This window comes from Microcaecilia unicolor, chromosome 10, assembly GCF_901765095.1.
Source record: "Microcaecilia unicolor chromosome 10, aMicUni1.1, whole genome shotgun sequence".
NCBI classification, from domain to species: Eukaryota; Metazoa; Chordata; class Amphibia; order Gymnophiona; family Siphonopidae; genus Microcaecilia; species Microcaecilia unicolor.
This window is the reverse complement of record NC_044040.1, coordinates 37,645,999-37,658,222: the sequence shown is the minus strand read 5'-3', so window position 1 is coordinate 37,658,222 and position 12,224 is coordinate 37,645,999. Positions and strand designations below refer to the sequence as shown.

Here is a 12,224-nt window from a genome sequence, read left to right as displayed (position 1 = left end):
TAGAAAGGAAACTGGGCCTCTTTGTGGATGATATGATAATTTGTAACAGAGCACACACAGATAAACAAAGTAGGAATTGGACCAATGACTCCAGGACGCTGAGGCTATGATGATGTAGTATAAAAAAGCAAACTCTACTGTAGACGCGACACAGTACTGTGTTTCGGCCACAGGCCTGCCTCAGGAGTCTTGATTGATGCGAAAAAAGTATTCAATAATGGTTGGTCTCGTTAAAAACCTTTATGATTTTCAAACAACAGTCTAGTGGAGCAACACTAGACTATTGTTTGAAAATCATGAAGGTTTTTAACGAGACCAACCATTATTGAATACTTTTTTCGCATCAATCAAGTCTCCCGAGGCAGACCTGTGGCCCAAACACAGTACTGTGTCGAGTCTTCAATAAAGTTTGCTTTTTTATACTACATCGTCATAGTCTCAGCATCCTGGAGTCATTGGTCCACTTCCCACTTTGTTTATCTGTATCTTGATCTCGTGGGATTTTGTGTTCATCCACTCAGGTGGAGAGCCTATCCTAACAGAGCAGACATGCCAGAGGGGCTAAATAAGGTGAAAATGACTTAAAAAAATTAGGGGGCCTTTTTACAAAAGCTTAGCATGTGATAAAGGACGTAAGTGTGCGTTATTTGCCAGATGGCTATAGGTATAAAATAGGACCCTCAACATTTACCCCAAAATTCTATAAATGGCGCTTTAAATTGCGCACACAAATTTGGGCATGTGTTCAATTTGTGCGTGCAATTTAAGTGACTAACAAGCCAATTAGCGCCGATAATTGGGCCCTAACAATCAATTATCGATGCTAATAGGCATTAATTAAAATCTACGTGTGCCAATTTATGCACCCAGATCCGTGCATAACTTTTACATGCGGATCAAAAAAGGGTGCACGGCCATAGGAGGGTCAGGAGCGGATCGGGGCATTCCTGTAATTTAGGCTTGTTGTAATAGAATAAGGGGAATCCACACCTAAATTAGTCATGGGGATTTACTCCAAGGTCTAGTTGGTTTAAATGGTCACTCCTAAAAGTAACCGCGGTTCCCAGCACTAAGTGCTATTCTATAAATAGCATCTAACTTTTAGCGCCATTTATAGAATAGCTCTTAGCACTTTTATTTTTGTTCCGATTTTTTTCAATGCTATTTATAAAATTTAGTCCTTAGCGCTCGCTAGTGTCCAGTAGCGCACATTATGCTTTAGAAAAAGGGCCCCTTAAAAATATTGCCAAGTGAATGGCATCTACCCACGTCCACCGAGAAACTGAGCCAGGCCCGGGGCAGGGCCACCCCCCCCCCCCCAGGATCGCTGCCGCCACCCCCCCCCCCCCCCCGAATCACCACCGCCCGCCCCCAGGATCGCTGCCGCTGCTGCCACCCTCCCAGCATCACTGCCCCCCCCCCCCCCACAACTGCAAATACCTTGGCTAGCGGAGATCCCGAGGCCCCGCTAGCAGAAGAGGTCTTCCTCCAGTGTTGCTCTTCATTCTGCCGCATGGCCTGGTCCTGCAGCTGTTTTTTCTCTCACATTGCACATGCTCGGTTTCAAAACCGAGCATGCGCAACCTGAGGGGAAAAGCAACCGCTTGGCAGGCAATGCGGCAGAGTGAAGTGCAGCACTGGAGGAAGACCTCTTCTGCTGGGGGGGGACTCCCGTCAGCCAAACCAGAAGCCCTGACCCAAAGACCTGCTGTGTCTGCTCCTCCCTAGCCTCCAAGGGGGGGCTCGGTGCAGGAGTTTTCTCTCTCCTGCTCCTGTCGGGACAAGATCACTCAGGTCCCGTCAGGAGCAGGAGAGAGAAAGAGACCATGGCGCCAGGCCCCCCCTTGAAGGCCCAGGTAATCTTGCTCCCTGCCCCCCCCCCCCTCTCGGCAGCCTTCATCTACCTTTTAATCCCAAAAAATGTCAAATCATGCATTTGGATGGCAGAAATGTAAGAGCCAAATACCATTTTGGAGGAGACCTAGCATCCACCAAAGAGACCTAGGAGTCTGTATACTAAGCCACGCGGCATTGCCTACACTGCCCATTCAAAGTAAATGGGCTGTCTCGGCACTAGCGCACAGCCAGCCGCACTAGTGGCTTAGTAAACCCCAGCGCTAGAGAGAGCTAACAGTATATTTGGCTTAGCGCACCTTTTCATAAAAATGCATATGAAGCGCAGTGCACGTTTTTACTCATTGTAGCACACTTTTTTGCACATCATTAGTTTACTGCATTAGGTATTAACAGGCGTTTTTAGCACGAGTAAAGTAAAATCTGCACTATAAATTACTCACGCTTTAATACCTTGGTCCCACTGAGATGTATCACTAGTAGAATGAAAGAAGTAATATTACTTATCTATCAGTCTCTGCTGAGGCTTTTCCTTGCATATTGTGTTCAGAGACCAACACCAAAATTCTATAAGTGGTGCTTAATATTGTGCACGCGAATTTGTGCTGACAATTTAATTAAATAACAAGCCAATTAGTGCTGATAACTGGGTGCTAATAATCTTCAGCACTAATTGGCATTAATTGAAACTTACATGCGCATTCTTAGTCACAAAGATCCGCACATAAACTTTATGCGTGGCTCCAAAAAGGGTGTGGGAGGGTTATGGGCAGATCAGGGATGTTCCTACAGTTTATGCGCACTGTTCTAGAATAAGGGAGATTCATGCCTAATTTAGACGAGAGGCCTCACATCTAAAGTTAGGCACCAATCCTGGCGCTAAGCGTATTCTATAAACATCACAACCTTCAGCACCATTTTTAGAATAGCACTTAGCACGTTTTTTGTGGGGTTTTCTGGTGCTATTTATTGAATTTCGTCCCATATCTACAAAAGGACATTGACATGATGGAGGCAATTCAAAGGAAGGTTCGCCAAACTGTAGGATTTATAAACATACTCCCTAGGACAATGAAAGGAAAGCAGAAAATAATACCAACAATCAAATCTGTAGCAATCTTCAATAAAGTACCCAGAGATAGTGTTTTCCATAGAATGAAAGCTGAAGTAAAAGCGGCAAAATTCCAAGCCTGAAGGGAGAGAGGTTCAAAAGGAAATGTTTTTTTCACGTAGAAGGTGGTGGATAGCTATAACAGATTTCCAGTAGATGTAGAGGGTGAGAAAGTACTGTAATTCAAGTTAAGAGCTGTGACAACATATTAGGGCAGGCACACATCACCTTTCATCACCTTGGCCTGAAAATCTAGCAGAAATGGCTGTTTTCTGTATCTTATCTCAGCCCCTTTCTATAGACTGGGCCCCAGCTTCTTGCCCCCTGAGCCCTTAAGCTTCATGTTCAGCACCAAGATGCCTTTATAAAATACTAGTGCAAATCCAACAGCAGTACTGCCTACATTGAAGGCACAAATATTACACCTGTTATTGAGCAGCTGTAAATGTCTGTATGCAAGTGGGCATATAGATGTGCATATTTTATAATCAATGTGCATACGTCAAGACTCCACCCTCAGTCCGCACAGACTGCACCCTGGCATCGCCTACAGTAAAAGTATATGTGTTCTTGCCAACGCACTTTTACCTGACTTAATTTTAGAAAATTCATTTTAAATGCAATTCTATAACCTAGGTGCCCACATATATATGCGAGTTGCATGGGTAAATGTTTAGAAAACTAGCACTAACGCACGTCTGTGTGCACATAAGTGCAAGCAGCACACCTAGGCGCTATTCTGCAAATACTTGTGTAACCTACATAGCTTATATACACAGAAGAGGAGCGTGTAAGTGGGTTCCCTGCCTAAGTCCTTCGACTTAGGCAAACCCACTTACATGGGTAACTTACACAGTACTATAAATTACACATGCTCTTGCTGTATTTAGGTGCCTGCACTTATGCCAGCTCTAGGGCTGGAGTAATGGTGAGCACCTAATGTTAAATGGGCCGATACCAGAATATGCTACTATTCTGTAATGAAACCAAGGCATCTTTGGTGAAACAGAGGTGAAGTTGTAATGTGCACACCTATTTTATAAATTATACAAGTACGTGTATGGAGGGTAATTCTATAACTGAGCACATTTTTATAGGTGTCTAGAAGGTGCCTGATTGGCACATATTCTATAAAGGAACATAGGCAGCTACTTTCCTTGATAGAATACAGGTGTAATCAGGTAGGTTCATACATACAAGCACTTTTGGAAGCCATGGGGCTGGCATGTGTGAACTTCAGTGCCAGAGATATGCACATAACTCTGGCCATGTGTATGCCCACCTATCAAATGCACACTATCCGGCCAATATTCAGTGCTATTTAACTGGCCATGAATGGCTCCTGGCCGGTTAAATAGCATTTAGCTGGCTAAGTGCTAATATTCAATGGAAGATAGCCGGTTATCTTCATTGAATACTTGCAGTTAATGCATAGCGGCTAACCAGCTATATTGTGCAATACAGCTGGCTATCCACAAATATTCAAGTGTTGGCCGGCTACGTTTAGTGGCCATATTGGACCACCTAAATAGCAGTCTTGTCTTTGGCCACTGTAAAGTTAACTGGCCAGCGTTGAATATTCACTTAGCCGGTTAAGTTTGAGCTGGCCAAAAAAAAAAAAAAGAAGGAAATTCAATGTCGGTCGCCGGAAACAGCCAGGCATTGAATGTCTGGGGTCAACGCCGAACATGGCACTTATGCGGGCTGTCTCCCACCATCTGAATGTTGGGCTCTGTGTGAGATGTGTGCGTATTTACAGAATAGCGCATAGGTATACATTTGACTCATATGCACATATATACGAGTATTCTAAACATTTGCGAATGTAAATGTTAACACCTACTTTATAGAATTAACCCCACTGAGTACATGCAGACATTTACATCTTACTCAGAACAGGTGTACATGCGTGTGTCAGCATTTATACACTATTTGGGCTGGATCTCAGAGTCTGTTTTATAAAGACACACAGGCACTGCTCAATATTGAAAAAGTGATTTAAAGGGCCCGGAGAGGCTTCTGGACATTTAAATCACTTGTCCGGGGCTGTGAATATTCAGTGGCACTTAGGGCCCCTTTTAGCAAGCTGCAGCAAAAGGGGGCCTGCACTGGCATCGACACATGTTTATGACACACGACGATGCCCCCTTTTACCACAGCAGGTAAAAGGTAGGTCTTTCTTTTCTTAAAGAAATGGCCGTGCGGCACGTGAAGCGCTTGCGCAGCCATTTCAGGGGGGGGCGCACTTACCGCCACCCATTGAGGTGGTGGTAAGGGCTCCTGCGCACACTAACACTACAAAAATAAATATATTTTTGTAGCGCCAGATACGACCGCACGCTGGGGGTGGGAAATACCACTGGGCTGCTGCGGTAGCCCGGCGGTACTTCCTTTTTAGTGAGCGGTAAGCCCGCGCTGGGCTTACCGCCGCTTTATAAAAGGGGCCCTTAATTAGTTAGCGCCGCTGAATATCCGTGGCTAGCACCTAAGTAGAAACCAGCTAACTTGTGGGTGTTCCATGGGCAGAGTTGGCACTTATGCCGTTAAATGCCGATATTCAGCTCTTTACCACATAAGATAACCACATACACCGGGCCACATAAAAATCAGTCCTATCTTTATGAGGTTCATCTTATGCAGTTAAGGGCTGAATATTGCACTTAACCCCAAAAATTTTAGCTGGCAACATACACCCAGATATTCAATGCCAGTGCCCGGACATGGCCCGGCACTAAATGTCTGGGATTATAGCTGGCAGCAGACATAAAAACACTGACTGCCAACAGCTGTATGTTGGCCGGATAGTATTTTTCAAATAGTCATTATTATGTATAATGAAATATACAATTTTCTGTACTGAACAGTGCCAGAGGCAACATTGGAAACCCTGCCTACTATAGGTAAGCCTTAATTCCATTTTAATACTTTGATACAAATATCAGTAATCACCCAATAGCTGAAAAATGAAACTGCGCACTTTCATAGTAGCCTTCTAGCCTTCAGACTCCCCTGAGCTACAAGTGCAACAGAGTCTGTTCCCCCTGTCAGCAAGATATGAGGGAATTTTGGCAGCTCTCAAACAGCACTCAGGCAGGCCTAACATTGGAATTCTGATCTTGAAGCCTCTTCTGATGCTTTGGATGCCAGAGTCGAGGGAAAGGGAATCGGCAGTGAGAGAGAGGCAAGAGCAAGGGCAGAAGGAACCCAGGAACCAGAGTAGGGAAGAACAATGACAGTGAAACAGCCTCTCTGTTAACTCTTAAATACTAAGGAGTCTATGCACTGAAGTATCTAATGTTAATGTAATTGTTAATGTTTGCTAATGTGAGCAATAGTTTAACCCAAATTAATTCACTGAGATGGGCTAACACAAAAATATTTAAATGTGTTAGGTGCAAAAATATACGAATAAACTCATTTAATATTACCTCTATATGCACTAACACTGTGGTTAATGCAAAAGCTTAACTCCTAAGGTATAGTTAGGTTTTTGCATTTACAACAGTAATGCAGATGAGTTACTAAATGCACAAGCCTGATTTCTATGCATGATGTACTGAAGGCTTTGCACCTTTTAGTATATTAAGTGCATTGTCAACATGATGAGGTTAATGAGCTTTAGTACCTGGAGTTATTACTGCAAGAGAAATACCACTGACATGGAGAGGAGGAGATAGTGGGTGCTGAGGATGGGCAGAGTGGATCGGCAATTTGGACTTCCATTTGCCATCATGTTTCTATGTTATTCTAAGAAAGGGAGATTACTGTTATGGCATCTTTGCACCTGCACCTCATTTTTGGCCTGGCTGTGCATTCCTAAGGCAGGTTACAGGAAGCAGAGGTTTCATTTTCTAGATATTATGGGGGGGGGGGGGGGAGGCCACAAAAAAAGGTGACTGCACCCTCCTTTAGTGTAGAAACATTCCTACATGTGTATGGTGAGGGAGGGTGGAGGAGTGGTTTGGTCAGGCCTAACATGTCTTACAAGGGAAATCTATATGGATATAAATCCCCCATACATTGGCACTTGCACCAGCCCACAGGCATGAATAAATACCTGCTTGAAGGGGCAGGTGTAAATGCCAAGGTCTGACCCACATAAAGGCAACTAGTCCAAACAAATCCAAGTCTACTTCATGAAGAAAGGAAAAATCCACAAAGAATGGTAATAAATCTTCAAGATAATAAAATAAGGCTTAATTTCTAACAATGTAATATCTGAGCAATCAAAAAAAATGAGAGAGAGAGAGGGAGGGAGGGAGGGATAGCCCAAAATCTTTGCAACAATATCATGGGAGACAATAAATGGAATTTGGGAAAATTCAAAAACCTCAAATTTCTATCTCTAAAAAAATGTTTCAATAATTAATCTTGACGGTGCAGAGACAAACTATCCTTAACAAAAGAAAGGTTTGAATTTCTAATGTGGACATTTCAGTAAATCTTCCTACTGTCTATTGAGAAATTTGAGAGGAAACCCCCTGAAACATCGACTTGGGTTCAGAAATCAGCACCCACACATCAGCATCTCTGAAGGAGAGTGATCAAATGATGGTCACTCACCTTTTTATCATTCGTGGCCGCACCACAGGAAGACTAATGGTTTTAAATCCAATCCACTGAACTGCTGACGACATATGGGCGGGGGTGGCCGGAGGTTCCACCTGATTAACCAGACACTCCTCCACTGGCTAGGTATTCCCTCCCCCAACATACTTCCTGCTACTGTCTATGGTAGGTGTGTCTTCCTTCCTCCAGGGTCCCTGGTGTCTAGTGTAAGCAAGGACGATCTCAAATCGCTGCTACTTCTTCTGCTCCTGGGTTCAAAAAGGTACCCATCACCTCTAATGGTAATCTTAAAGTATTACCACTAGGGGTCAGGCTGTAAAATTCCCTTCTTCATGTCCTGTCTAAAACATGCCTCCATGGTGCCACTTGTGGACATTTGTACCTATCATGGTAAACTTTGGTTTAATGTGGCCAATACATTTAGAAATTTACCTGGGATAACCTACCAAATTTACTATAGCTTAGAACATCAGTTCCTTATTGACTTATTAAAATTAGGAATATAAAAGGTAAACAACAAATCATAGATACTAATAATTTTAGGGTTGATATTCAAAGTGTTTGACTGGTTAAGCTTTGAAGTTAATCAAATAAACTCCATGGGGTCCTTTTATTAAGGTGTGCTAATGGATTTAGCGCATGCTATTGATTAGTGTGTGCTAAATGATAAGAAGCCTATTATATTTCTATGGGTGTCTTATCATTAGCTTGCACATCATTAGCGCACATCATTAGCGTGCACTAAGTGTGCCTTTTACAAAGGCATGCTAGTGTTTTTAGCGTGTGCTAAAAATAAGCGTGTTCTAAATGCTAGAGACACTCATATACTCCTATGGGCATCTCTAGCATTTAGCACGCGCTAAAAATGATATCCACGCCTTTGTAAAAGAACCCCTCAATCTTTTTGCGCACCTTAGTAAAAAGACCCCCAAGTTCTGAATGTCCTGCTTCACCCAGTGGGTAATTTGTGTCCCTAACTCACCATGCACACAAAATTTAGCTGCACAAAACACAGTTAAAACACAGTTAAATGTTATCTGGTCGATATGGTTATTTGATAAATTATGCACTCAAATCTGGTTGGGGTGAAAGGCTATCATAAAGTTAACCAGTTCAGCAGCAGACTTAAGAATATAAGTGTCACTGGATATCTGGATAAACTTGTGCACATAACTTTACCTGGATAACTTACCCACATGCCAGTTTTGACCTCTGGGCTTAACTACATAACAGGACACCTAGGCAAGAAGTCCAAAAAAAGAGCATATTTTATAAAGAGAACATTAAACCTATGTTCCTTTATGAAATAGGCTCCCAAAATCAGCCCCAATAGCACACAAATGCCCATGCACAAATTTAGGCTTCCTCCTGAAAAGGTATAAATTTGTGTATGTGCACCGCCTTGAGTGAATTCTTTCAAAAAGGCGGAAAATAAATCCTAATAAATAAATATGTACACCTTGCATGTATATTGCAAGTCTGCCTGTGCTCTGCTCAAACTACAACTCCAGAAACGCCTAAATGCAGATTATGTAAAAGTAGGTACAAATTTTCCAGGTGCATGTTTTTTACACGCCACGTAATTTTAGAAATTTGCCCCCTTGGTGTTTTCTTCAGACAGAATATTTACAAAATGTTGCGCTTATAATTTGGGTGCTAGAATAAAAACATTAGAATATCCAATGATCTCTTTTATCTGTAAAATAGAGTAGGAATACTTATAGTGGCCAAGAAAATAGAATGTATGAAACAAAAACTGAACCATATTTGTCTTTTTTTTTCTTAACATTAGACATAAAAAATTTCACTCTGCCTCAACTGGGTAAGAAAATAATGTTTTGCTTCATGTATTCTGAATTTTGAAGTCTTTGATTTTTACAGGATATACACTTGTTTAACTTGTACACATCTGTGCAGGACTTTTAGTTAAAATTAGTCTTGCTATAACCGAAACAGTACTATCACACTATAAGTTAAACAAAATTGTAGATCTTATTTTGAAAATTTAGGGCCCTGATTACTAAGCCACGCTGTAGGCACGCTAACTTTTTAGTGCACACTAAAAATTAGTGCACGCTAATGCTAGAGACACCCATAGGAATATAATGGGTGTCTCTATCATTAGTGCATGCTAAAAATTAGCACATGCTAATGCTAGAGACACCCACTGTGGGTGTCTCTAGCATTAGCGTGCGCTAAAAGGTTTGCGTGCCTAAAGCACAGCTTAGTAAACAGTGCCCTTAATCTTATGTAGAACAAGATATTTTTTTGAATATTGGCCTCTGGGCTTCTTTATAATAGGATACATAGGTGAAAAGTCCAAAAAAAACCAAGCCTATTTTAAGCCTGTTTATAAAGAAAACATTGGCACTTATTTTACTTTCTAAAATATGCTCCCAGAACTAATCCCAACAGTACACAAATTGATATGTACAAATTTATGCCTACTCTAAAAAGGTACTAATGTGTATATGTACTCTATGCATGCACAAACATAGTTTATATAAAATATAAATGCACATTGCAATTCTGCCTCAACCCTGCCCACATTACACCCCAAGAAATGCCTAACTAGCCTCTTTTACAAAGACACACGTGGTATTTTTAGCACACGCTAAAAATAAGCATGCACTAAGGGCCTTATTCTATAAAGGATACATTCCTAAATTTATGAGCATAATTTCTGCTCCTAAATTACGAGCATACTCTATGCTCCAAAATAGATTAAATGCTAGACACGCTCATATATTCCTATTGGCATCTCTAGCATTTAGTGCACACTCATTATTAGCAAGCACTAAAAATGCTAGAGCGTCTTTGTAAAAAAAAACCCTAAATGCAGATCATGTAAAAGTAGGTACACACTTTCCATGCATATATTTTTTTATGAGTGTATGCAGCCACTTAATTCTAGAAAATGGCCCTATTGTGTTTTCTTTGGATAGTATTATTAAAAAATATTACCCTTATAATCTGTGTTTTTGTTATGCTTAAATACCTAAGGGCTCTGTTTACTAAGCCGCATTATAGGCGTGTTAGCGTCTTTAATGCACATTAAACATGTATGCACGTTAACCGTTTAGACACCTACAATATCCCTATAGGCAACTACATGGTTAACACAAGCGCTAATTGTAGGCGCTTTAAAAACACTGACGCACCTTAGTAAACATGGCCCTAAGTCATTTGAGTACAACAAAAACATTAGAATACCCAACTATACATGACCCTGTTTGTAAATGGCAGTAGGAATACTTACGTTGGTCATGGAAACAGAATGCATACGATAGCTGTAACAAAAACTGAAACATAAAATTGTCTTTTTTTCTTAAAATTAGAACAAACCACTCCCACTCCACATGGTAAGAAAATAATATTTTGCTTCATGTATTCTGATTTTTGAAGTCTCTGATTTTTACAGTATATACATTTGCATGCACACATCTGTGCAGGATATTAGATACACTTTTAGTTAAAATCAGTCTTTCTTGCTATACCGAAAACAGTACTATCACACTATAATTTAAACAGAATTGTAGATCGTAGTTTGGAAATGTAATCTTATGTAGAACATGACAAAATAGATATGGTCGATTATCTACAAATGAGATCATTCCAATACAAAATGGGGAGGACAATTTCACTACTCCCTGTGCCCTTATGCTGTGCCAGAATCTAGTTCCTTTTAGATCTATTGTATCATCTTCGGTCAACGAACACCTTTCTCACTGAAAAATACTTGATTCTTGTGTTTTACATATATTTTTCAGTTACTGAAGTAGCTGATTCATACCCTCTAGCCCTCATTTCTTCTAAAATATACAAAAACAGGTCTTTAAAAGTTACCTCATAGAGGGGCCCTTTTACTAAGCCGCGTAAGCGTCTACGCATGCCCAACACGCGCCAATTCTGAGTTACCGCCCGGCTACCATGTGGTCTGTGTGGTAATTTCATTTTTGCCAAGTGTCCAATACATGCATCTGAAAATATTTTTATTTCTGGCGTGCGGGCAGTAATCAGCATTTGGGCATGTGTAGACCATTTAGACGTCCAATTTTATAAAGCCAGAATTTGAACGTCAAAACGTGTAGTATGTCCATATGGAAAGGCAGTGTGAACTGAGCATGTTTAGGATGGGACTGGGGAGGGGCCAAAATATAGATGTCCAAGGGAAGAATTCGCAATTTAAAAAAAGAAAAAGAAATCCCCTAAGACTTGCTGTGGGATTGGAACCAGCATTCTCTGGTACTCTTCCCTAGCTCTCAGTCAGCTACTCTAGCCAATAGGCAACTCCTGCACATGGATGGCTTGTGGCCAGTTTGTAAAATGGATATTCTTGCTAGATGTAACCAGCACTTGGATGCCCATTCCTCATGTATTTTAGACCAGGCTATATGTGTTCTAAAATACATGAGAAATGGACGCCATTTGGGACACACTGACTTGAACATCCTTATTCAGAGTTTGATCTGCTTTCTATAATCTGCATCCACCTGTTTAATTGGGCCTGCTATTCCCAGTCAGCAGGCCTAAGCTAAACCTGTACAGGTCAGTGTTCAAAAGCTCTCATCCTGAACGCAGAACCTGCTATTCAAATAACCTGCACTGACTGAGACATTCAGCAGCACCATCCAGATCACCTTACAGACCGCCTCGAGAAAATATGCGGTTAGTGCCAGGATAGTGCATG

General features: G+C 41.3%; 1 protein-coding gene across 1 annotated transcript in view; it reads left to right on the top strand.

The window, feature by feature from the left end:
• LOC115479047 (mucin-2-like) overlaps nt 1-12,224 on the top strand; it is a 245,734-nt gene that overhangs the window by 189,054 nt on the left and 44,456 nt on the right. The window contains exons 165-167 of the mRNA XM_030216763.1: nt 5,830-5,865; nt 9,327-9,356; nt 10,873-10,896. Of these exons, the coding sequence (XP_030072623.1) occupies nt 5,830-5,865; nt 9,327-9,356; nt 10,873-10,896 (90 nt within the window). The remainder of the gene's footprint in view (nt 1-5,829; nt 5,866-9,326; nt 9,357-10,872; nt 10,897-12,224) is intronic.